At 47.8% G+C, this 25951-nt stretch overlaps 8 protein-coding genes and 2 non-coding genes across 10 annotated transcripts; 7 read left to right on the forward strand and 3 right to left on the reverse strand.

The window, feature by feature from the left end:
* Positions 1 to 1925: 1925 nt before the first annotated feature.
* On the reverse strand, positions 1926 to 2015 carry FPOAC1_004729. Its single transcript has one exon. It is a non-coding gene; the product is annotated as a tRNA-Glu (tRNA).
* A 144-nt stretch (positions 2016 to 2159) lies between these two features.
* FPOAC1_004730 (uncharacterized protein) lies at positions 2160 to 4726 on the reverse strand (the record flags this gene model as incomplete). The annotated part of the gene is made up of 6 exons (XM_044849270.1): positions 2160 to 3167; positions 3217 to 3558; positions 3606 to 3914; positions 3967 to 4039; positions 4094 to 4337; positions 4390 to 4726. The coding sequence occupies 6 exons, from the start codon at positions 4724 to 4726 to the stop codon at positions 2160 to 2162; spliced, it is 2313 nt and encodes a 770-aa protein (XP_044707980.1).
* A 1095-nt stretch (positions 4727 to 5821) lies between these two features.
* FPOAC1_004731 (uncharacterized protein) lies at positions 5822 to 8164 on the forward strand (the record flags this gene model as incomplete). The annotated part of the gene is made up of 1 exon (XM_044849271.1): positions 5822 to 8164. The coding sequence occupies one exon, from the start codon at positions 5822 to 5824 to the stop codon at positions 8162 to 8164; it is 2343 nt and encodes a 780-aa protein (XP_044707981.1).
* Positions 8165 to 10124: 1960 nt separating this feature from the next.
* FPOAC1_004732 (uncharacterized protein) lies at positions 10125 to 10821 on the forward strand (the record flags this gene model as incomplete). The annotated part of the gene is made up of 3 exons (XM_044849272.1): positions 10125 to 10342; positions 10396 to 10460; positions 10514 to 10821. The coding sequence occupies 3 exons, from the start codon at positions 10125 to 10127 to the stop codon at positions 10819 to 10821; spliced, it is 591 nt and encodes a 196-aa protein (XP_044707982.1).
* Positions 10822 to 11176: 355 nt separating this feature from the next.
* FPOAC1_004733 (uncharacterized protein) lies at positions 11177 to 11928 on the forward strand (the record flags this gene model as incomplete). The annotated part of the gene is made up of 4 exons (XM_044849273.1): positions 11177 to 11255; positions 11320 to 11523; positions 11594 to 11686; positions 11738 to 11928. The coding sequence occupies 4 exons, from the start codon at positions 11177 to 11179 to the stop codon at positions 11926 to 11928; spliced, it is 567 nt and encodes a 188-aa protein (XP_044707983.1).
* Positions 11929 to 12533: 605 nt separating this feature from the next.
* Positions 12534 to 12623, forward strand: FPOAC1_004734. Its single transcript has one exon. It is a non-coding gene; the product is annotated as a tRNA-Glu (tRNA).
* A 670-nt stretch (positions 12624 to 13293) lies between these two features.
* On the forward strand, positions 13294 to 14917 carry FPOAC1_004735 (uncharacterized protein; the record flags this gene model as incomplete). The annotated part of the gene is made up of 4 exons (XM_044849274.1): positions 13294 to 13366; positions 13431 to 13552; positions 13600 to 13765; positions 13812 to 14917. The coding sequence occupies 4 exons, from the start codon at positions 13294 to 13296 to the stop codon at positions 14915 to 14917; spliced, it is 1467 nt and encodes a 488-aa protein (XP_044707984.1).
* A 693-nt stretch (positions 14918 to 15610) lies between these two features.
* Positions 15611 to 16444, forward strand: CHOL2 (Phosphatidyl-N-methylethanolamine N-methyltransferase; the record flags this gene model as incomplete). The annotated part of the gene is made up of 4 exons (XM_044849275.1): positions 15611 to 15680; positions 15751 to 15790; positions 15850 to 15866; positions 15939 to 16444. 4 exons carry the CDS (start codon positions 15611 to 15613, stop codon positions 16442 to 16444), a joined length of 633 nt encoding a protein of 210 aa, XP_044707985.1.
* Positions 16445 to 17317: 873 nt separating this feature from the next.
* On the reverse strand, positions 17318 to 19421 carry FPOAC1_004737 (uncharacterized protein; the record flags this gene model as incomplete). The annotated part of the gene is made up of 2 exons (XM_044849276.1): positions 17318 to 18308; positions 18388 to 19421. 2 exons carry the CDS (start codon positions 19419 to 19421, stop codon positions 17318 to 17320), a joined length of 2025 nt encoding a protein of 674 aa, XP_044707986.1.
* Positions 19422 to 20507: 1086 nt separating this feature from the next.
* Positions 20508 to 22112, forward strand: FPOAC1_004738 (uncharacterized protein; the record flags this gene model as incomplete). Its single annotated transcript, XM_044849277.1, has 5 exons — positions 20508 to 20525; positions 20663 to 21058; positions 21109 to 21570; positions 21621 to 21777; positions 21826 to 22112. The coding sequence occupies 5 exons, from the start codon at positions 20508 to 20510 to the stop codon at positions 22110 to 22112; spliced, it is 1320 nt and encodes a 439-aa protein (XP_044707987.1).
* Between the last annotated feature and the right edge of the window lie 3839 nt (positions 22113 to 25951).

The raw sequence follows: 25951 nt of genomic DNA on the forward strand, positions 1-25951 counted from the left end.
CGAACGTCAGAGCGCTAATTGCCCTTGCCGATTGGTTCAATATCACTTACACAATCTAGCTTAGGGTTATGGACGACCATGCAGCATATCATACTTTTAGGAGGATCCCATCAAACAAACTCATTGCAGATAAAAGTCACGGCACTTTTACATCCTGGGTGGAGATATGTCACTGGGAAAGCACAGTTGCTTCTTATCAAGTCATAGACAGCTTAATACTGGACTACACTGGTTCAGCAATCAGAGCATTTTAATTCCTCGAGAATGGGGGCATAAACAATGTAGAAATTGAGAGCCATTGATAGCATCTTATGATCTGACGGGTCAATTAAAATAATAGGATAGGTCAAGGTCAGAAAACTCTCATCGCCAGCAACCTCGTACTGGCAGAAGCAATGTGCAGTCTGCTGGAAACTAAAGACCCGGCTGGATGGTATGCTGCCATCATCTGCTAAGCAAGGCCAACCCTGCTTAGGTAGCTCGGGAGAGCAACATGAGATCTCAATTACATAGTGACGGGCTGACAAACTTCAGCCATGGATATCCTAGCTGGAAACAAGCCTCGGTAGTTTGATATAGGTATCCCTCGAAGTCTAATGCAAAATCGATAGATATAGCTTTATTATAAAAAATAGGACTCTTAGAGTAACCTTAATCTTATATAAATATAAAAGCACTGTAAAATATACCTGCTATATAACCTACTTATCCTTCCTTTAATATAAAGATAAGACCACTTTTAGACCCCTTAAATAGAAAAAGACTAGGCCTTATCAGTTAACTTGCTCAGCTTATCCTATCCTGATCCCTATTACTAACTGACCCTAGCTACAACAACGGAATGACAGACAAACCAAAACCTGCTATACGCAAGAGCTTGCAGAGGTCCTGCCACTATCGCTATAGGCAGGGGTCAAGCCTCGGTAGAAGCACCGAGCGCCTTAACCTTTCGGGTGGGCCACAATTGACCACGCAATGTATACATAGTTCCAGATCTACCTGCGGATAGTAATTGTGAACACAGCTCCTCCTCGCCTGCTGATGCCCCACGGGCCTCAAGGCTCACGAAAGCGGCAGATAGAAGTCTAGAACATAGAGGTTTTACTAGTACTGGACCCTATAAAACATGGCTGCTCCTAGCTATCTATGTCGCGCAGGGTCTAGTTGTTTTGTGTCGCATGCAATGCTTACTGGTCGGCTTTACTCCCTTCAACTTGATTGGTCGATCTGCGACTCTTGAAACAAATACCTTTATCGAGAATATGCTTGTTGATCGTTAATGTTTGGCCCAACTCAGCGTTCTGCAAAGCGGTGTGATTGTTAAAGGTAAATTCAGAGACACTTCATATTAATACTACCCCGGGTCTCGATCCGGGCATGTCCGCCGAAACGAAACTGCTGAGCTGTTCAGCATTCGCCAGAAAGGGAGTCCCTGCTCGCCATGTTACATTGAGTTTTGAGAAGAAAGGAATGAGAAAAAGCAGTGAGAAGAAGGAAAGTGTGCAAATCATATCCATATTCTTAGCTGCTGGTGAGTATGCCCTTTCCGAGACATAGACAACTCATCCAACACGTAACAAGTACATTCTCCTTATTCGTATTTTCACGACATGCCCCAGTACTGCTTAAGTCCTACATAGATATCCTAGATTGCTAGTGAGGATAAGGTATTGAGCAAACTCATTTTTAATTTAGGATCAGTAATCAACCATTTCGTGCCCATCATTGACTCGTGTGGACGTGGTGCTGAACTGTCTTACGTATGCTCAGACTTGGAACCAGTCAGCCTAGCATATACTAAGTGCGTAGCCATGAGTATATGGTAATAAAAATGAACTGGGCTTGAAGCTCTCATGCATGCTTCATTAGCCTAGGAAGATGAGGCAATCTTTATGAAGTCAAAAGATACCTAGTGCAAAAGGAATCTCCGGTACAGGGAATCGAACCCTGGGCTCCGCGGTACTGATCTCTCAAGTTATGAGAGCGCGAAATGTTAGCCACTACACCATACCGGACTTGTTGATATCCTGGGCTTCAATCGAATATCACATAGCCCAGAGTGTGGAGACGAACGTTTACCGTCACCCTTCAGACAAGCTTAGAACATTGGCCATTTTACTTTGTTTATTGTGATATCTCTCCCATTGGTATTACTAAGTTCACGAGACAGTGACTGTCACATTGCCCATAAAGTTCTCGCTAGAGTTGCCTACAAAAATGGTAAAATCTCCAGGCTCAACAACATACTTCATCTTGCGGTTCCAGAGGCCCCATTCCTCAACCTTGAGGTCGATCTTGACAGTTTCAGTCTTATCAGCCCTGACAGCAACCTTCTTAAAACCTTTGAGCTGGTACCGAGGAACGTCGACTGATGCGAGCATGTCTTTGACATACAGTTGAACAACCTCGGAGCCATCACGCTTGGACTTGTTGCTGACGTTAACAGAAACTGTGATTGTGTCGGATGACGTTACGTTCTTCTTGGAAACAGATATTTTGGAGAATTCGAACTTGCTGTATGACAGGCCATAGCCGAACGTGTAGAGAGCTTCGGGGTTTTCGAGAATGTAGTTGTTACCGAACTCGAGGGTGCCGTTTTCGTAAATCTTACCCGGGTTGGGATAGGCACGCGCAGAGTTGAGGTAATCGTAGTAGATGGGTGTAGTGCCGACATCGTAAGGGAAACTAACAGAAAGCTTGCCGGAGGGATTGACATTACCGTAGAGGATATCAGCGAGAGCATGGCCTCCCTCCTGGGACTGGTAGAACTGCTGAACAAGGGCGGCAGCCTCCTTAGAGATCCATGGCTCAGTGATTGGTTTTCCAGAGCTGTAAACAACGACGGTAGGTTTTCCAGTGTCTATAATTGCCTTGACGAGCTTGGGCATGGCACCGATGAGGTTCAGATTGCTAGCATCGATATGCTCGCCGGTGGTGGCGTTGAGGCCTCCCCAGAGCTCGTTCTGGTCACGAGTCCAGGTTCCGACAACAATGACAGCAACATCCGCGGATTCAGCAGCAGCGATGGCATCTTCGAAGCCAGACTCATCTGAGGACCACCGCTCGCAGCCTTGGGTGAAGGTGACTTTGCCTTTACTTGCAGCCTTGATACCATCATAGGGAGTGACACCTCTGGTCATGGCAGTATGAATAACATAGTCACCGTACTATGCAATGTCAGTGGACGTTTTCCAAGGTGGCAAAGGTGGCACTTACGTTGACGTAGCCGTGGGCCATGGGGCCAATAACGGCAACATTGGCATCCTTCTTCAATGGAAGAACGTTCTCGTGGTTCTCAAGTAGAACGATACTCTCAGCATCAAGCTGTCGAGCTACCTTTTTGTGAGCCTTGGTGTTAACATAATCCCAGATCTTGTCGTCGGCAACACCAGTAAAGGGTTTCTCGAAAAGACCCATCTTGAACTTGGAACGAAGAACTCGGGACACAGCTGTGTCGACGATCTTCTCATCCAGCTTGCCAGCCTTGACAAGTTCAGGAATGATCTCGAAACTCCAGTAGCCACCACCCATCTCGGCATCGTTACCAGCAGGAAGAGCCTATGGCTAGTTAGTAGAGGGCTTATCACGTTGCGGAAGAAACTCACCTCAAGAGTAATGCACTCATCGTCCTCGAGGGGGCAGACATGAAATGCTTGGGCAAGGCGAGCAGTTCCACCGGCATCAGAGATGACATAGTATTTATAATCCCATTCGTCTCGAAGGATATCTGTCAGGAGGTGGGAATCCGAGACAACTGGGACACCGTCATATGAGTTGTAGGAGGACATTATGGAAGTTGCCCCGCCATCAATGATGGCTCTCTTGAAGGGTGGGAGATAGAGAGACCGTAGCTGTCGCTCACCACCATGCACAGGTGCAGTGTTGATCCCTTGCTCGGGTGTAGCAAACGCAGCCTGCACTATTAGCCATCAAGGTTGATGATGAAATGGCAATAGATATGCTTACATAGTGCTTGACCATAGCTGATACTCCTCCAGCCTGAAGACCCTTGACGTACCTGTAACCCATTTCTCCGGCGCTGCATGGGCGTTAGTATATTTCATTGCTGAAAACACGCAAGGAAAGAACATACAGATAAGGATCTTCACTGAAGCACTCCTCAACTCGTCCGAATCGCAGTTCTCGAGCAAGATCGACTTGAGGAGAGAACAGCTGGTTGATACCAAGGGCACGAGATTCGGTTGCGATGATATCAGCCATCTTTTCGATGAGTTCCGGGTTGAAGGAACATCCCATGCCGATGGGAGAGTTGAAGATGGTTCCATTGAGGATTAAGACTCCATGGAGGCCTTCGCTTTGAACAAAGGCAGGGATTCCTTTATTTCATCAGCTCGCACAACAGAAAATTAGATCAGTAGTTCAGCTTACCAAGCTCAGTCTCCTTCATGAGATAATCTTGTCCCAACTTGGCAGCTCTCTTGATAGTGGTCATGTTGGCGTACAAGCCAGTCCAGATGGAATTGGCACGGTACTTGAAATTCCATTCCAGACCAGTCTTGTTAACAGCCTCAGTAGTAAGGTTGAGATAGTTGGTCATGTCACCCTGGATCAACTGGGCTGTCTTGTCCTCGATAGTCATGCGCCCAAGGAGATCTGAGACTCTGTCGTCAACAGAAGCTTTGGGGTCCTTGTAGACCGGCTTATCCTTGGCAGCTTGCCCGGCCGTGGCCAGGACAGCCGCACAAACATAGCTACAGAGCTTCATTCTGGAGACTTGGAGATGAGAAAGAAGCTACCTAGGAGTCACGGATTATAACAAGATGGGCTCCACATGATTTTATGTAGAATCAGAAGGACCTTGGCTCTTCACAATTAACCTTGTAGCCCGGATGATAGTCCCCTCTTCTCATACCACAAGGTATAGGCCCACAATCTAGTTCAAATTCAATGCATGCGAGTTTGATTTCGGGTTCAATTCGTGCTAGTTCATGTAATGAGTGGCCTTTGGGGATGCCACGGCCGAAGCACAGAGCAGATCATGACATGTTAGGCTTTGTAAACCTGGAGAATGCGGGGCAGAAGACCAAGAAGGGGATGCGTAAAGCATTGAGATTCGTGGATTTGTTTTTAAGTTGACATGAGAACAGGGAGTACAGCACAGCAGAGTGAGGGTGTGTAGTCAACCATTGGACTGGTATATGATCTCAGGATCAGATGGAAAGACGAGCCGAAGATCCTAGTACAGACGCAGAGTAACTATTTGTCAAGAAACGTGTGACATGGAGAGAAAAAGCCCGCTTGACAAGAATTGGTCAGGGTAAAGAAGTTATGAGGTACCTATGCAGATCATTTTACGACATTGAAACTGAGGAAGTTGAGCTTCGGGCTCGGTTTAACTTGTACCGATATTCAAGGTTCAACGGCCCAGCAGCCGTTAGCTCAGTCAAGTCGGGTACTAACTGGTCAATTTACAGTGGCTTCCCCTCGTAACCCCCGCATGTTCGCTCCCTGTATTTAGCCGGGGGTGTTTCTAGTATCCACTAATTTATCCACCAGTCGGGCGATCATCTCGCAGGGGCCCCTTGATCCATCCATGCTTGATAGAGTATCATCAACAACTGTATCTTCACCTGTCATGACAAGATGGTGGGGTCAAGAGGGGAAAACATGAGATGGTCCCCATAACCAAAGGATCATGTCGCGCCGGATGAATTGTCATCGTGGTATGATTGTATATTGGGAGAGAGTTAGTGCTTCTCATTCAAGCAATTTACTTCCCCCTCGGAGCAAGCTCTCTCTACCACTTTTATTTCATTATATACTGATCGAGACATAGATTCTGCCCCCCTAAACCCCAAAGATGCATCTTCGCGATGGTATGTGGCTACCCGCCGAAAACTTTCGCACCGAATACGCCGAAGATGTCTACGAAATCACCCCCAGCCAAGACCAACAGGCATTGAGCTTGCTGTGCCCGACAAAGCACATCCGTACTCGTGGCGATGGCCTCAACCAACCCACTCTTACTATCGATATCAAAGCCGAGGCTGACGGCATCATATCCATTGAGAGCACACATTGGGCCGGTGCCCAACGAATAGGTCCCGACTTTGATCTCTTTCCGGATGGCCAGCCAAAGATCGAAGGGAAGATCATACCGAGTGATAAGGGAACCACCCTTCAGTCTGGCTCTTTGTCTGCCACTATTCACCCTGACCAACACAACTTTGACATCAAGTTCCATAGCTCTGATGGCAAGAAGCACCTCACAAATCTTGGCAGCCGCAGCACCGGTTTTGCCTACTCTCCTGCTCCTACCTCACAAATCCAGACCGGGGATATGAGAGACTTCAAGCACTACATGTTCATGCAGACAACATTGTCCGTTGGTGAGTCTGTCCATGGTCTGGGTGAGCGATTTGGTGCCTGGAACAAAGTCGGCCAAAACGTTATTCTCTGGAACGCAGATGGTGGCACGTCAAGTGACCAGGCCTACAAGAACGTATCTTTCTGGATGAGCAATCGTGGATATGGAGTATTTATCGATCATTCTGGCAAGGTCGATCTCGAGATTGGCAGCGAGCGATGCTGTCGCGTGCAAACCACTATTGAAGGACAGCGTCTCAAGATGTACATCATCTATGGCGTAGGACCCAAAGATGTGCTCAAAAAGTACACAGTCCTCACCGGAAAGGCCAACAAAGTCCCCAGCTGGAGTTTTGGTCTTTGGTTGACTACTAGCTTCACCACAAACTATGATGAAACCACTGTCAACTCTTTCCTTGAGGGTATGAAGGCTCGCGGCTCGCCCGTTGATGTGTTTCACTACGACTGCTTCTGGATGAGAGCATTTAGGTGGACAGACTTTATATTTGACTCTGAGCGCTTCCCTGACCCCAAGGGCCAGATCTCACGTCTCAAAGAAAAGGGCCTCTGCAAGAAGGTCTGCGTCTGGATTAACCCCTATATTGGCCAAGCCGGTGTTGCCTTCAAGCATGCCGCAGAGAAAGGCTACCTTCTCAAGCGCAAGAATGGCGATGTTTGGCAGTGGGATCTGTGGCAGGCTGGTATGGGCCTTTTGGACGTCACAAACCCCGAAGCTTGTGCTTGGTACGTCGAGTGCCTAAATGACCTCTTTGATAAGGGTGTCGATACCCTTAAGACCGACTTTGGCGAGCGCATTCCCACTCTTGATGTCCAATGGCATGATCCGGCGGTTGATCCCCACAAGATGCACAACTACTATGCATTTGCGTATAACAAGCTTGTCTACGAAGCTCTTCAGAAGCGATACGGTGATAGTGAAGCCGTCCTCTACGCCCGTGCTGCCTGTGCTGGAACACAGCGATTCCCTCTCGTATGGGGTGGTGATTGTGAATCTACCCCTGAGGCCCTCGCTGAATCTGTCCGCGGTGGGTTGTCGATGGGTCTGAGCGGATTCACCTTCTGGAGTTGCGATATTGGTGGCTTCGAGGGTAAACCCCCACCGTGGATCTACAAACGGTGGGTTGCAATGGGTCTCTTGTGTAGTCACAGTCGACTTCACGGAAGCAACTCCTATCGCGTACCCTGGACTGTCGATGACGATGATACTACGGAGGAAGGGTGCTCAAAAACCCTCGCAAAGTGGACCGCGCTCAAGACTCGTCTGATGCCGTATATCTTCTCCCAAGCTATCGAGTCTATCGAAGGTGGAATTCCCATGTCTCTTCGAGCTGTTGCTCTTGAGTTCCCCGATGATCCAACCTCGTGGTTTCTTGACCGCCAGTTCATGGTTGGATCTCAACTCCTGGCAGCCCCCATCTACGAAGAGTCTGGTGAAGTGGAGTTTTACCTACCTAAGGGTAGGTGGACATCCTACTTTACCAACGAGGTCAAGTCTGGTCCCGGTTGGTTCAAAGAGAAACATGCATTTGGCACCTTGCCTTTGTATGTCCGCGAGAACACTGTTCTTGTCCTTGGCAGCCGTAAGGAGGTTGGTGCTGCGTACGACTTTGCCAGCAATGTCGAGGTTGCTCTGTACCAAACTTCACCTGGTTCGAGGGCTGTGGTAGTAGACGGCGAGGGTAACACTGTTGCCGAGCTTGTTGTTGGTGATGATGGTAAGCTTCAGGGTATCGAAAAGCTCAATGGAGACTACAAGATTATGGACAAGGGGCGTGACTTGGAGGGGGATTCTCCTGTTTCAATTGAGTCATTGTAAGTGAGCTGAACTTGGGAAGCTCAATTTTGTATACATGGCGTTGCCATCCATGAACAAGGATGAATAAACTTTGAAGACTGAACCTTACTTTGCCTCTGCTCGAGGACTTATTCAGACCCACTGCTGCAAACTCACTATTGACCAACACAAACAACCAGCTGGTCAGCCTCGGTGACATCAGTCATTAAGCTCGACATATATCAACCCGATGTTCTGGTCATTGGCCAAGCGAGAACATACAAGAAGCTTTGTTTGATGTAACTACTATACCCGAAGCTATATATCCCAGAGCTTGAACATGTCAAAAATGGTAGTCGGTAGTAACATGGATCCCAGTCTTCATGCCACTCTCCTTAGCTAAAAGGTCCGGCATAACTGCAGCGGTTCAGAGCGTACTCTTCATGGCCATTCTTAAATCAATGAACTCAACCCCACTGAGGCTCCACTGCCAAAACGAAATCGAGGGCATTGGGGGTTTCCCAAAGAGGAAAATCCGGGCGGTCTAATGCTACATGATTGGTCGAATACTGTCGTGGACTGAAAGAGTAATTAGAGCTCATGATTCATCAAACATCCAACCCTGGCTCCATAATGCCTCTAGGGATGTGGTCAATTGATGAAACTAAGTCAGTGGAGATCTCACTCCTCGTGTCTTTGTAGGAAGTTCTACAACATGCCACAGTTGATATTAACACTACAGCAACAATCCAGAGTACACGGTAATGGTCACTTCGTGTTGGGATTTCATAGTATAGGTTGGTTGATGTGTCCTATGCCCTTGTTACCTGTGCATGACTTAGCATTGATCTGCAAGAACTACGAGCTCAGTGTCCGTTAATCAATCTTCAATGAATTTTTTTATCGTCGTATGGTATTAACAGCATGTCAGACTGGGGGAGGATGAACATCCACATATCTCATGATCATCTATGACCGGGTGTGGCCTATCAAGTGCCTACCAGAGAGCTGATTGGTCCGGCTGTAAGCGAAAGCAAGAAGGATCAAAGACACCTTGACTGCTGGACTCAATATGCATCTGTGAGTTTGTATTCAGCCGGATCGAAAAGAACTTGAACTAGAGGCTATACACCGATGTCCTGTCTCGTACCAGTCTATCGTAGATGTGGCTGACGGTATGTGATATGGCCCAATGGCTGGCCAGACCATCATCGTGGTTCAACTTTTACATCAAGAAACAGCACCGCAGTAATACCTCTTGGCTCGGCCCTGGAACATACTGGTTTTGCTTTCTCTATGACAGTGAGCCAATAAACGGTAATGAAAAGGAGTAGCCGGTATACTATTTCTCCGAACACTTGGGGCCGACTCAAAATCATTTCAGGGGAGCCATGCAACACCCATCATGACTCGGCCTTTGCGTGCCGTTTTGCATCTTACTAGCCGATAGATTCATTGTATGATGAAAATATACGGAGAACCCCGTAAACCAAGCCTTACCAGTCACGTTGATCATTTCTGAACGTGACGGGAAGTTTACAATTGCGTGATTATATCTGCACCCCTTGCTCAGTAACATGATCACTATCGAGACATCCTTTGACGCTCTCTGTAGACTTGGGTATGTGGGACCACTAGGATCACAGTGACTAACAGCTTGGTGAATATTGGTCGTGACACTCACTATGCTTTAGGAGAGGTGGCCATATAAGTAGACTCATGAACCACTGTTAACCACCCCCAAAGTGTCTTAATCACATCGCCACCAAGACTTAAAGCACTCAATACAACAATTCCAATCACCTGTATAACTAACTATACCGGACAGTCTACGGGTATCATCATGGGGAAAGCCTATAACATTGGACTGGCTTGTTTTGCAGCCATAGGGTGCGTACAAATTCTATACAGTCCCGAGTGGAATTCCCAATTCTTCTGGTGTGGATAATAACGGGCATCTCTTGAGTGAAGGTCTTTTCTCTTCGGTTACGACTCTGGTGTCATGACTGATGTCATTGCCTCGAAGCACTTCCAGAACTACTTCGATACTACGTCCACTTCTTCCATCATAGGTGCTATTAACTCGACATTCAGCGGAGGTGCTGTATTCGGAGCGCTGTTTGGCGGAGTCATTATGGATAAGTTCGGCCGAAAAAAGACTATCGGCATTGGTGCCTTTATTTGCACGGTCGGCGCAGTCCTTCAAGCTGCTGCTTACCAGTATGTATACAGCAGCTAACGTTTACATACCTTGTTGATAACGCATCGCGCAGTCTTGCCACGATGTTGGTTGGACGAATCATTGCTGGCTTCGCCGTTGGCTTGCTCTCCATGAGCGGTAAGTTTATCTTATGCAGCCACCTAAATTCACGTTGCTGACGAGCAATTCAGTCCCAGTATATCAATCAGAATGTGCAAGCCCTAAGAACCGGGGTCTCATCGTTGGACTTGCCCAGCAAATGATCGGAGTCGGCTTCATTGTATCTACATGGGTTGGTTACGGCAGTCATCACATGCCCGATACTCCGTCCTTCCAGTGGCGATTCCCCCTTGCGTTCCAGGCATTTCCTTCTGCTCTGTTGTGCTTGGGCATGCTTTGGCTCCCAGAGACTCCTCGCCATCTTATTGCTACTGACCAGTTGGATGATGGCATTAGGACACTCCGAAAGCTACACTTTAACGGCTCGAACGGGGAGTGAATCAGGTCTGAATTCAATGAAATTAAATTGACCATCGACGCCGAGAAGGCGGCTACTGCACCGGGCTGGATGATTATGTTCAAGGTGCCGCAATGGCGGAAGAGACTCATGCTCGGAACTCTAGTTCAAGTATTCACTCAGTTCACTGATAAGGGCATCCTCATGATGGTTACATCACTCGGACTGCGTGTTCCATGAAAGTTAAAGTTGTTAACATCAGTTCTAGGAATCAATGTTATTGGGTACGTGGTTTCATCACTCCCATCTCCCAGCTCCACCTTTTCCATCCAACACTTGGCTCCAGGTACATATAACATAACATCGCTAACATATAATAAGATACTATCAAACCATCATGTATGAGAGTCTTGGAATCACTGGCAAAACGAATCTACTTGTCGCAGGAATCTACAACTGCACAGGCCCTCTTGCAAGTAAGCCCAGGGCCCCTGTTACATAACAGAACGCTCGCCAAAACAATTTGCTAACCCTGAACAGATTTAGTCTCTATTATATTGATCTCGGATAAAATCGGTCGAAAAGGGCCTCTGATTTATGGTATCATTGCCATTTCTATCGCTCTGGTTCTGGAGAGCGTTGTCAACAGCCAAAAACGTCAACGGCACCCACCATGGCCTCAGTATCGCTGGCGTTGCTTTCTTGTTTTGCGTCACGGTTATCTTTTCGCTGTCCTTTGGCCCTGTAAGCTGGACATACATGGCCGAGATAATGCCTTACCAGATAAGAAGCAAAGGGTGTGCTTTCGCTACAGGTGTTGGTAACTGGCTTGTTTCTACCTTTTGGAACCAAGTCAGTCCCCTGGCACTCAGAGAGCTGGGCTGGAGGTTTTACTTTCTCTTCGTTGGTAAGTAAGTCCCTGTGCCCCATCTAGGAGTGTCTGACTCATAGTGAACAGCGTTCAACATTGTTGTCACTCTGCCTACTCTCATCTTCGCTTTCCGAGAGACAAAGGGTCTGTCTCTCGAGGAAATCGATCTCTTGTTTGGAGACCGAGCACTCGGAAACCTCCCGGCTGATATCGAAAAGGATGGCGGTGCCGTTGCTGTAACTAACTCGCATGGTGAGAGGCCTAAGCGGGAACTATAGTTATTTGTACCTAATATGGACTTGAATGTGTTGCTCATAGTCAGGACTTTGTGGCGCTAGCATATACAACATTATAGGCATAGGCTTTCGAAATTGATAGATAGAGGCTAACCCACAAAGATTTGTTTTTCGTGCCTAACCTGCCGTCACTGATTGGGGGAGGAAGCTAGATACCTGAGATATCTAGAGTGTAATTCGCGATATACCATTGGACATGATACTGAGTTACGGTGCATGGAAACTGTTCGTCTTGAGCAAATATCATTTCAAAACAAATAAAATGCGCATCTCTATTTCTGTGTGCTATACGAGCGAGTGTATGAGAGCCCGACTTCATTACTGTTTCTCTCGCAACACCCATCATGAAACTAAATACGTTTCCGACGAGACATCGTGCTTACGAAACTCGACCACGTTCAGGTCAATACTCGGGATCAAAGATGTCTATAAGATCCCCTATAACTGAACAATGTATTCATGTACATATTGTAACTCGACTAATGCAATGGCTCGGGAAATCACTGGTAGGCGTCTACCGATATTTATTTTTAGGGTCATCATGCCAAATTGTAAGTGCTCCGTCAACAGTCACTAAGCGCGATTATTCCGGTATGGTGTAGTGGCTAACATTTCGCGCTCTCATAACTTGAGGGATCAGTACCGCGGAGCCCAGGGTTCGATTCCCTGTACCGGAGTTGCTTTTTGCCGTTTATCTATCCATCGAGCTTGGATAATTCATCCATCATCACCCATAGCGACAAGTCAACTGATATACCTGCTGGGGAGCTGTCTGTTTGTTGTTTATTATGTTTTAAAAATTTGCAGGCAGGAGGCATTGATAAACATAATTTGCTAACTCGGTTACTATATTAGTTATAGTATGAAATTACAAGAAAACATGTGAAAACCTCACAATGTTCTCTCTGTTCCACTGCCTAATTGATATTGAACCAATTCAAGACTTCATTAATTTCTTAAAGACAATATGCTATCTTATCCGTTATCGCAGTCCGATAGTGCTTTATCCGGCATCGGTCATTTTATCATCCGGGGTTTGGCCAATTAGGAGAGACCGCGCCTGGAAATGTGGTCATGGGCTACGGGAAGGCGGGCAGCAGCCTCGCTTGCTATTCCAGCTTCTCCTCGTCGTCCCAACACCCGATCAAAATTGGTTTTGATCAAGTATACCACATCAACACGACTTGTTCTTTCGAATTGGGGCTCATCCCATTCCCTGGCATTACGATTAATCTTCTGTCTTCAACATATTCTTCCAAACGCGCCTGGACGGCCTGGCGCTCACTCGTCGCTTCACCCTCGACATCCATCTATCGAGTCGGCTCTTGGATCCTATAACCGCCCGCCATGGCGTCACAACAAATCCTCTTCGCCGAAACAATAGCGGGCATGAAAAAGGCTTTCAAAAGGAAATCATACGGTACGCGAGCATCTTTGCGCTTTTCGCGCCTAAGGGTATCCCTAGCTGACCCTACCAACCACAGAGTCCGACTCAGATTCCGAAATCGAAAGTTATAGTAACCGTGGAAATAAGCTCAAGAAAAAGGCACGGTTTGTTCGGCAAGGACAATTGGTTCCCAACAACGGCCCAAGCTCGTACAAAGAGGTTCGTTCTATGGACAAGCCCCTCCTGCTCAAGTCTAACCTTGTCAGTATGTCGAATACGCCGGAGTTTGTCGCCCAATCCTTTATCGCAATCCGCCTTTAATCGACGAGGAAGGATACGAAATAGATAGCAATGATGAGGATGAGGAGCGCGTTCAGGAAGCTGAGGCCTCTGCCGCAGAGTTGAACCCTTACGCCAATATCCAAATAGAGAGTAGGTGAACCACTCTGTAGGCCAATCGCACGACTAACGAAAGCAGATATCCTTGCACCTCTCACTTCATCGACCGCCTTGCCGACACATCCAACCCTCTCGAAACCTTTCACATCAAAGACCCTCACGCGGCTTGTTGATCAAGGTTGCGACATTATGCGCAAAGAAAACCGCTCCCTGTGGAAGGTCAGACACCTCCTGACAACGCTATGCGGTGACTTCACCTGGGCTCCATGCGAGATGATGGTCCGACCGGCGGATGTCGAGCTTTACACAGATAATCATATGGCGCGCCATCTACTAGCCCTGTCCCAGGCAGTATCCGCGCTCCCTGCAATTACTAACGGTGACGTTGAAGTAAATTCAAACGGCGCGATAGCCGGAGATGTTGCTCCAGACACAACTTTGGGTGGAGAAACCATGGACAAAGACACGGCAGAGGATGCTGATATAACCATGACAGACGCTGGAACTGCCGACCCGGATGATTCCCATCTGGAAGACGCTGGCGAGGCCGAAAAGACGGATGTCGAAAAGAGCACGGATACAAACTCGAATATTCCGAACGGCGAGCAGGCCCCAGCTGAACAGGCCGATTCCGCGAAAGCGACCCAGGTTGAACCAACAAACGGGGCCAATGAGGGTTTAAATGAGCAGAAGCAAGACGAAATCGGAGCAGACAGAGCCGAAACCTCTGGACAACAAGCAGCTGACAATGTACATCAACAGACCGGGCTGGTCGAGAGAATAATGCCAGACGCATCTCTGGTTTCTGAAGGAGAGGATGACTTTATTCACCCTCTGTTCCTTGCACCTACAGGAGCAAGACCAGACAGAGACATTGGCTTGCCAGATCAGGAAGCAGAAGATATCCGACGTCTTCTTGCTCTGTATGTGCAAAAACAAGAAGAGGTATGCCGAGGGGCAAAGAAGTTGTTCTTGGGACTTCTCAAAGCTGAGCAGCTGCGCAAAGATGTGCTCCACTGGTCCAAGGCAGAAGCTCATTCAGGGCCCAACCGAGACATGTCGGATGGTGAGGACTGGTACGACAAGGAGGAATGGGGCCTAACAGAAGATTTGAAGAAGGGGCAGGACGAAGAGGAGGAGGACGTCCAAACAACTGGCAAAAAGACAAGAAACCGACGGCAATAACGCCGAGTTCTCTCACTGTTAGATATTAGGATGATAATGATTGGTTTGTCGGTTTTAACTGCTTGGGCGTTCAAGGATGGCGTTTGGAGCACAAGCGAGATAGGCCTTGATGCCAACCGCGAGAAGAGCGCATGGTTTTGAGCATCTATAGATATGAATATTTAAGCATTTTCTTTTTGGTGATTCTGATCACTTGATCCATTCATTAGTTAACTCAGCTTTGCTTTGGTGGGTGAAGGAAGATTGATTGATCTGGTTCATTGGTTGCAAGGATGTTAGATGCGAGTGGGTGAATGCTGGTCAGCCCCAGGGGAGGGCTATCTTCGGTTAATACTAGGTCTGGTTCTGAAATCTCCACTAATCCCCGCTGCTTGGCCATTATGACGCTGCCCTGCCCGTGACTCTAGACAGGCCTCTCATCTTTCGCTTTCCAGTCACTTCCGGGCATGTGACAGGACAGGTAGGACAGCTGCTGTAATTTTTACCTACTAACCTACCTACCTATTCCAGCTCTCCTAGCTTTCTCTTTCTTCTCTTTTCTCCCAAACCGTCTGTCATAGCAACAAACAAAAGTTGATTGTCTCTACCCTTTGATCATTTGTGACTTACACGTGAACTTGTTACGTCAGTAATCACGACTTTTACTTCACCTCACTTTACTCTTCGTTGCCTCGTGCTTCATTAGCTGTCATCATGGGTATCATGGCTCTTGGTCCGCAAGACTTCCTCAACTATGTCAACTACGACAAGCAGAGTCTGTACAGTGAGTTGACTTAAACTTTGCCTCTGTTGAATAAACAGTGAATCTAATCCGGTTCGTTTGCTCGTCCTAGTCTCAGCTGCCTCCATCGCCTTTAATCCGCTCTTCTGGAAGTAAGTTGCTCAGTCCCAATGTAACGACGAACTGGCATTGTTAACTTATTTCTCTCAAGTATCGTCGCCCGTCAAGGTATGCATAGGCTCCCTGTTTAAGAAGCGCATCGTGCTCTATTATCAACTAACACTGACTTGTTAAAAAAAGAATACCACAATAAGCTTCTGACAAAGATCTTTGGTGGAAACTCCAAAGCTGCTTGCTATGCCCTAGCCATCACTATCTTTTCTCTGGGAATGGTTCGCGACTTGATTTACAAGAATGCCATCTCTGAACAGCCTACACATCCCGCTCTTGCCAATGACTACATGCGGGCTGCTGCTGCCACTCTATTTGTTGTCGGCAACGTCTTGGTCGTCTCCTCGACCTGGCGACTTGGCATTACTGGTACATTTCTAGGTGACTACTTTGGCATCCTTATGGACGAGATGGTGACTGGCTTTCCCTTCAACGTGACTGGCTCTCCCATGTACACTGGCTCTACCTGCAGTTTCCTCGGTACCGCTCTGTGGTATGGCAAGCCTGCTGGTGTCCTGCTCACCATCTGGGTCGATATCGTCTATAAGCTCGCCCTAAGATACGAGGACCCCTTCACTTCTGAGATCTACGCCAAGCGTGAGCGTGAGCGTGCTGCGGGTAAGAAGTCAAACTAAGCTTACCAGCTACACCCGTCGTTACTCTTGCAAGTGAAAAGACAAAAAGAGTGACCACATGCCATGATGGCAATGCACCATTCGCGTCTATATAAAAAAGGCCAGCGGACGGAAATGGGGCACATATGACAATACGATATTTGCTATTGTGCAATATGCACCAGGCTGGCACAGGAAAGCTACGCCTTTCAACAGGCCGGGTGCCTTTCAACAGGCTTAAGGAGTTTTTCGAATACGGACACACATTTATACCATGCTATTACCGACACCAATCAGTCGACGGGCATAAGACAATACATTTCGTTCTACACCAATACCAAAAATACACTGCATTCGATCATGAGATCACGCCTCAACAAGCAAGTTCCTTTCACTTTCATGACACATAGTCGAGACTGTATCTTGACCTCCGTCTTCTAATAAACACCCTTGGGCGCCTATCGATTCTCCAGGGTGTCACAATATACTACATCGGTGTTGGTAATAAGTTCAGTAGGGGGCTGGTTTCCAGAGCACACACACAGTTAAGAACATCGTATACCGTCTGTACTTCAGGTTCGAGGGGTGGTAGTCCACCCCCGCACGTCTTGTCAGATTTTTACGATCATACAGTACTATAAATGGAGTAAGAACAAGCCTACGGCAAAGTCAAAACAAAACACACTTGGTATATCATCTTTTAAAGTCACTAATCTTTTCTGGTCATTCCTCATAAGTTGATTTGAGAATCTACTTTACATTCCGGTAGCCCTATAACAAGAAACAAATGGACTGTGCAACTTTACATCACTCCTCATGCACCGTTCTAAATCAGTCGACTGATCCCATTTTTATCATCAACATTGACTCCAGTCTTGCTCAAGTTCCGATCATTTATGCCTCAGAGGGTTTATCATCAGGAAGAAGGTCAACAGCTGTAGCCTCAACGGGCTTCTCCTCCTCAGTAGGCTTCTGCTCGGTTGAAGCCTCGCCAGCCTTCTCAGCTTGGCGCAAAGCGAGCTTCTTTTGCTTCTTCTTATCCTTAGCAGCCTTTTTGGCCGCGGCCTTTTCGGCCTCGAGAGCCTTTTGCTTTCGAATTTCCTCACCGCCAAAAGCCTCGCGCCACTCGTCAAGCTTGGATGCAGGAATCTGTGTGAAGAGAAGTTTAGGCTCGCCAATCTTTTGACCGGGCTTAACGAGATCGCCGGTCCATGTTTCAGGGATAGAAATAAGACCGGGGCTACCGATCTGCTCAAGAATGGCATCGGAAGTCGAAGGCATGTAGGGGTGTACAATGCTGGCAAGGAGTTGCAGGTGGTTGATACCAAGGCCAATGACAGCGGCGCAACGGTCAGGCTCATCGGCAAGAAGCTGGTTGTTCAACTTGCTGTCTTGCAAGAGCTTGTTGCCAAGGGCTGAAATATGCATAACGGAAGCAAGACCAGCACGGAGCTTAATGGCATCGAACTGTGCGATGAAGGTCTTGAGAGCCTCGTTGACTTCCTTCTTGTGTTCTTCCAGTCGCTCGTCTGTGTACTTGGTGTAGTCTGGTACAACACCGTCCAGCTTGGCCTGGGTAAACTTGAGAATTCTCTGGTTCAAGTTACCAAGGTTCTTGAGAAGATCGTTGTTGTTGCAGTCAATGAATTCCTGCCATTTGAATTCAGAATCGGCTGTTTCAGGCCGTCTTGACAGAAGGTAGTATCGCCAGACATCAGGATCAACGCCAGTTTCTTTGGCAGTGTTGCCGAACACACCAACACCGCGAGACTTGCTAAACTTTCCACCTTCGTAGTTAAGATATTCGGTTGTTGACATCTTGTGGACCTTGGTCCAGTTCTCTCCTGTTCCAAGTTGAGAAGCAGGGAAGATGATAGTGTGGAATCTAAGCGACTTGCGTTAGTAAATACTCTACACACGGTGCCTTTGACTAATCGGGACCGTCAAGGTTCGGGTTCACTTACGGAACGTTGTCCTTGCCCATGAACTGGTAGAGCTTGACGTTCTCGGGGTTCTTCCACCACTTCTCCCAGTTTGTACCGTCCAAGTTATCACCATCCACCAAGTTCTTGGTAATGGAAACATAACCAATGCAGGCATCGAACCAGACGTAAAAGACCTTCTCAGCGTACTCTTCGTTGCTCAAACCTTCAAGATCCTGGGGAATTGGGACACCCCACTTGAGATCTCGGGTAATACCACGGGGGAGGAGACCCTTATCGATCCATGACTGTGTGATGGAGATACAGTTGGTGCTCCAGTCTCCCTCCTTGCTGCTCTTGTGGAACCAAGGAACCAGAAGATCCTTGACGGCGTCGAGTCGGAGGAAAAGGTGCTTGGTCTTTCGCTTCTCGGGGGTGGTGCCATCGACCTTGCAACGGGGGTTGATCAGGAAACCAGTGGCCTTGGCCTCGACGTGGTCGTCCTCTGAAGCACTGGGTTCGCGCTCGGGCTCGAAAGGGTCAAGGAGTCCACCACAAGCATCGCATTGATCTCCACGAGCGCCGAGATCGTGGCAGATGCTGCACTCTCCCTCAACGAAACGGTCAGCGAGGAACTTGCCGTGGTTAGCATGTGTACAGAAGGGCTGAGTAGTCTCCCGCTCCTCAATATAGCCATTCTTCCATAGTTCCTTGAAGATCTGCTGCACGATCTGTGTTTGTTGTTGGGTAGGTGTTCGGCCGAAAATGTCAAAGTCGATTCGGAACCAGTCGTAGACGCCCTTGTGAAGGGCGTGGTACTTGGCGCAAAGGTCGGCGGGCGAAAGACCTTCCTCGAGAGCCTTTGTTTCGGTAGCGGTACCATATTCGTCGGAGCCACAAACGTAGATGGTGTTGTAATCCCGGGCTTTGCAATAGCGAGCAAACACATCAGCAGACAGAACACTGCCGATAATGTTACCCAAATGTGGGATGTTGTTGACGTATGGAAGGGCAGAAGTGATGAGGATGTTGCGCTTGCCCTCCACGGGGAGGATTGGTGATTTTGAGGCCATCATAGGCAGTTGTTAGTCGCAGCCAGTGTTTTAATAAAGTCCTGTAGGCCGTAAGTAGATTTGGTGTTGATGTTTGCGAAATATTTATGAGTCACCGAGCTGCGATAACGCCGTTGTCAATCAAAATTCGTTGCTCAGATGGCATGGCGGGGGGCGGGGGAGGGGTGATCAAACTTAGTACCTACCTATGTCCAGGTCTAGGGTAGTCTCAGATGGATTTTGTTCAAGTGGGTGCATTCGAGGCTATAGTACTGATACCTAGGTACCTAGGTATGTATATAATATCATCGATCTCTCATATATCTCAAACAGCTTTTCGTATACATATCCAACAGTATCTTAGGCGAATGCCTGTTGATTGAGTCATAATACGGAAACTCAGCTCACGATTTCACAGTGGCACATTACTGCAGTGAAAGGTGGAAATGTAATGAAGAGATACAATGCCACCGAGAAAACCTCCATTTCACAAATGATCCTTTTTCCAACATCTTCTTTATAGCCTATCATAGAGCCATATCCAATTCTAATTGAAGCTTCATATACCTTAGTACCTAGGTACCTACCTTAGTAGGCAGTCTGGGTAGATACCTGTAATGTCCCTTCTTCGAATGACCCTGAAAGCTAGAAGTGACGACAGTCGACCCACCAAAACTGGCAAGAGCCCCGCGTCACGGTCCGCGAGTAACCAAACCCCACTATCCCTCCTTCTGTTACGGCAGTAGCGAGTAGGTATGCGCCTGACTACCTGGGTACTACTCGATTAAAGCTGCTAACCTTAACTTGATTTACCTTTGCTCACCCTATTTTGTCTGATAGTTTCTTTGTTGTTACAAACACGTCTACCTTCAGTCAACGACCCGGGAAGCTATCGTCCCGAGTCGCGTCACCGAAGGTTCGCATTGTGTTGTCTGACTATTAGCCAACCCCACATTCCTTGGTCTATCATCATTCATCAGACACTTGAGCTACCCAGAACTATCGTAGCGCTTGAGATAGCACCTTCTTGACGTTATCAGGGAACAATATCGCGGGGATTCCGGTCTACGCAGCATAAGCCACATACAGGATTTATCAATATAGTTCATCATGAGTGTGTTCGCAACGGTAAGGACACCCTATCGACTCTTATGCATGTGCCAAACTTTACGCCTGAGACGTTACCCGTTGGCAACCTTTGAGCTATTTATATGCCACTGGCCCGCATTGAACAATCTCATATTAACTGGCTAACACCCCTATAGAAGAAACCGTTCTCAGCTGTGACGGTCACCGTAGAGAATCTCACCTCTGAGGCATATGAAGAGGAGGATTTCAGTGGTATCCCCGAGCTCGTCGAAGTCATCACTTTGCAAGCCACTGGCCCAAGTGAAGCAGCTCGCGCTCTTCGCAAGAAGCTCAAATATGGAAACGTCCATCGCCAGATCCGTGCACTAGTTCTCCTCGATGGTCTTATTCAGAATGCTGGCGAGAGATTCCAGCGTACCTTTGTTGACGAGCCTCTCCTTGAGCGTCTACGTGTTTGCGGCACTTCTGACTTATCTGACGTGGCCGTGAGAAACAAATGCAGGGAGCTTTTCCGCTCATGGTCGCAATACGCCGGAAAACCGGGACTCGACAGTCTTTCACGACTTCACAGGGTGAGTCGCAGCCGCTGATAGCTCCTATGATCACACACTCACTCTATTAGGAACTCCCCAAGAGGAAGCAGGCCGTCACTCAAGAGCGATCCAAGGTCCTCAAAGAAACAGAAGAAAACCCATTTGTCGATGACGAACAAGAAGCTGCGGCGAAGGCTGCCCGCGATGCACGAAACGCCCCGGGCCCCTCAAGTTCAACTCCAGTGTCTGGTTCAGGATTTGGCCATGCACCTTCCAAATCTTCATCCGGCAGCAGTTCCTTCTTCGGCGGTTCCAAGGACAAAAAGAAAGATAAGGATAAGGATAAGACCAAGGGGAAGCGAAAGCCTTTCAACCTCGAGGCTGAGAAGGATCAGATGAAGTCTGTCATTGCCGACTCCTCTTTTGCAGCCACAAATTTGATGAATTCGCTTCAAAGCGTTAACCGCGAAGTTGAGCGTATTTCGGAAAATCAAGTTGCAGTGGAGCGTTTCGAAGCCTGTAAGCTCCTGAGACGAAAGGTGTTACGTTATGTAAGTCATTCTCGAAGTCGTTTTTTAGGCATTAAGCTCATGGTTGTCAGGTTCATCATGTCGAAGAAGAACAGTGGTTGGGAGGGTTACTCCACGCCAATGACGAGCTTGTCCACGCTCTCATGTCATTTGAACAGTTCGATCGCTCTATTGACGCGGATAGTGACTCGGATGATGAACTTGCTGAGCAAGCTCATCTGTACCGAAGTATGTGTCGATGTTTCCTTTGGCCAAACTTCAGCTAACTCTTCCTAGTGGCCACGATCAAAGGCAAGGAGGCCATGGCCAAAGCAGCCGCCCAGTCTCCAACTACTTCGCAACCCCCAGATCTATCCGAGCTGAACATTTCACATTCTCCTGTTCATGCTGCTCCCCCTCGCCCTCCGCCAATGTCAAAACCTCACTCGAACCCACCTCCCCAACCCCCACGGCCGGCAGTAGTTTCCCCGCCTCCACAGGATGAAGAGGACGACGACGACCCTTTTGGAGATTCGCATGCGCTTGATACACCTTCACACGAGCGCGAACAGCCTAGGTGGTGACGATCGAGATGAGGCGCCAATATCTGTAGCTCGAATAGTTGAAGTTGGGCACAGGCTTATGTTGGTTAGAACAGTTAGACACGATCTGAACAGTGCTTTTATCAAAACGTCTTTACCATCTCGTCCTTCTGACAGTATTGATGTTTAACGAATGTTCAACGAGCCTCAATGTCAGATCCAATGGTGACATATGTAGGGTAGGTAAGTTTTGACATCACAGATCACCATTTGAACACCACAATTATATGGAATCAACTCAAGCTAGTGGTAAGTATAGAACTATAAACGGAATTGTATGTCTCATTTATGTTTGTATTAGAAATAAACTCCAAACGTGTCTGGGCAGTTATCTATCATGATAGTTGGCAGGGTCCATGTCATTGGGAATACATCACTTTGACGAGTTAGGCGCCAGAAAATTGTAGGCACAATGTGGTTAGACTTGGACTCCATCAATTTCAGGCTGCCCATCTTACCGTGTATGATTATTAGGATCCCGAGTCAGTTCATTCGCTTGTTATTGTATTCCCATAATACTAATCGCGGGTCTCTTCAGCCCGAGATCACCCAGACCGCCTTCGCTCAACACACGGTCTGATGCGGTCGTGTCGGTGTGGGCGTCGGGCTGCACACTCCCCATATGTACCTCTTTACCGCACAACGTGTGCAGCTCATATGCATGAATGCGTGGAGTACCGAAGTGTTGATCTCCATACTGCAAGCAATAAGGTGCAATCTACAACATCTCGTCTGCTGTAGAGATCTTGCGGTCAACAAAGCAAAAAGACCTGCCCCAACCTAGTGCCACGAAGCAGTACAGCACAATACCAAATAAGATTTAGTTCCCGTTGTCACCTAGGAAAAAGCAAAAGAAGAAGAAAAGAAAAAGAAAAGTTTGCAAAATTATTGTATGTAGATCTGATACAAACAGCCTGTTTCCTGACAGCTCCGATCGAAATAGTGGCCAAGGACGGGCACTTGCTCCCATGTTTAATTGCTTGTGCTTGATCTGCACAACCTGTCATGATCCTGACCGCATGTTGGCTATTTACGCTTGTCTTACGTTAGAAATTGCCCGACTACACTACACGAGAAAAGTAGTCTAGAGACGACTCAGGCACACAGATCTGCTTGTTGAAGATTACCGGGATTACGGCGGGGTCCTCGTTCACGTTGCATTGATCGGACATGGCGGTATGGACATACTCTGTATGTAGGCTCGGACTGCTGTCGGCACGAGAAAGATAATTAACTGCCGCATCGAAGCTGACATGGTGATGGATGGCATGGCGCGTTCCTGAACAGCTGGCCGAAGCTTCTTGATCGACATGCCCGTCTCGCTTGTTGAAAGCGTTGAGAACAGGGCAGCGCAACTCGCGTTCCAACCAACTCATAATCCTAAATAGTCGGCTCGGAAGTGTGGGACGGTTTTGGCCAGTCCTTTCTCGTGGTTGCGTTGTTATTCAGGCACGCTGCTCATTGTGCGGTCAGCTTGAGCGCAAGGGAACGGTGACAGGCTGAGACAACTGTTTAGCACCACAAATACTTGAATAGGAAAGGAAAATGCGGGAACGCGCAGGTAGGTGTCCATCCCTAAAACCGCGTCGACGGCAATCTCAGCCCGGACCACCAGACGAGTCCACTTAGTCGTGGAGCAAGTAGAGTAATTAGAGAGGCTGCAGGAGATTGCATACAGTACCATAGTACAGCAACCCCGACAACACACGTCCACATGATCATTCAGTAGCTTCTCGTCTTGACTAAATTGCCAGCCTTGAATCACTAACCGCTATCGCTCTCAAAGCTGTCTCCACCTCGCCAGAGCCTAGTGTGAAGCGATTTCAGTCGTCGTGACCAAGTCCAGATTGATGGGCAGCAATGTACCTTGTCCTCAAAGGCAATACTTCGGGTTTCTAGCGTCGCATCTGGGGAACATGATGAAAGAAGACCAACGTTAATTGCGGCAGAAGCAAATGTGTGAACGAAAGTCCTCGTGGCAGCCATGGGCCAAAGACACCCCTGCGTTGGCCCTGCGTTGGTGTGCTCCTTGGTGTGGAGGGAGGGAAAGTCAAAGCCTGCATTCAGCCCTGAGAAACTCAACCATCCCACGTCACTCTTTGACTTGGCTCCGCTGCTCCACTGCTTCTGGAAGCTTTCCATCATTTGTTTCATCCTCCGGACCTTTGGGCACGTTCCTACGTTCAAAATGCGGTACATTTCAGGGAACCCCGGGAGGATGCAGCGATGTAGGTTTCGATAATACAAAAGCGAGAAGATACTACCATCTATATCGTCCGAGTTATCAATGTAAATATAGTATTCGCGTCGCGGGCCCCAACACCCCGATGCGGTTTGCATTGTAGCACGAAACAACCAACTGTTGGTGGTAGGCTGTTTTGCATCCTTTTCTGTTACGGACGTAGTGAAATGTCGATCACTGGACAGTTCTAGCAATTGCTGGCCCCACGACCCAAGTTTAGATTCGAGTCATTGCATGGTTGCGCTGCTGCTACATACAAGGAAAGCTTTGATACGATCGACCAAAAACAACATTGCAAAGGATTTGCGACACCCGAAAGCCTTGACCAGCTGAGTTTCTCGGCCATATGCGGTACATCATGATGTATATATCCGTATTTTTTCTCCCCGAATCCTTTGTTTCAAGTTGATCATGGCTTCGTCTCTAGCAAGCCACTGAACAAAGATATCTAGATTCAAAAGGACAGCCTTGTTTATTAACAAGGATCCTTGAGGTGTTATTGCGGTTCTTGAAACAAAGATGTTATTTGTGCCACCTGCGCTAGGGCGGAGAATAAGGTCGAACTGTTTCATCCATGCTTCGAGTCTCTCAAGGTCTGTGTCCGAGCACACACAAGGCGCACGCAAGAGGTATTTCGCACAGCCGCCAAGCTTTTCGCATTTAATCTTTCAAGCCACTAACCTTCTTAGTAAGGTCAGTGCATCGCCTTCGCCGAAAATGGCATACAGATAGCAAGACGAACTGACTGGAATGGTGTCGCTACTGACAGCTCCCAAGCCTGACTTTGTCCCCTAATTATTCTATAATAAGTGACATAGCTGAAGTTTCGCCGATGTAAAAGAGGAGACGTCTGAACATGTTTGGAACCCCAATGTTGGTATGTGCGCAATACTTCTGGAAGGGTTCTCGAGTGGGTTGACCACTTTGCTTGCCCGTGTCTTGGATTGAGACAAACTGAAGCCACATGAATGATGTACTGCCCATAGCACGTAGGAGCAGTTCGCCCCTCGCCCCTCGTCCTGGGGCCTTTGTTCTAACAGTATTACCTGGTTTATGTGTAGTACAGAGTACAGTAAAGCTGATCAAGCCAACGTTTGCTGACCAACATGGTCAGCAGTCCAGGACAGTTGTTGGTCAGACGATGTCCACTTCAGTTGTACACGGATGAGGGGCTCTGTTGGCTGTTGGTGTCGTATGTTTCTCTTTGCATCTTGAAGTAATGAAATGTGATAAAATAAAAGCCTCGTCCAACTATTGGATGTTCGGTCAGACTCCGTTACCCCCACGTCTCTTCAAATACGATTGCTCAGCTGTCATGGTCGTTTTCAATGAATATAGGGTGGGCACAGGGAGAAGCCAAAAAATAGATGAAAACTTGGAATATAATCAAAGAGGTCCCGTGTCAGAACCGTAGCCTGATTTGTACACGTCCAGGAACCGTGTACGAGCTGTGTTTGAGTTGCGCCACAAGTCATCACTGCATGTTCTCTAAATGAATTGCCATACAACAATTATAATTCCTCTCCCACCAACGTAGTATAGCTTAGAGCGGATAGAGCGCTACTGCACCTAAACCGCC

This window comes from Fusarium poae, chromosome 2 (assembly GCF_019609905.1).
Source record: "Fusarium poae strain DAOMC 252244 chromosome 2, whole genome shotgun sequence".
NCBI classification, from domain to species: Eukaryota; Fungi; Ascomycota; class Sordariomycetes; order Hypocreales; family Nectriaceae; genus Fusarium; species Fusarium poae.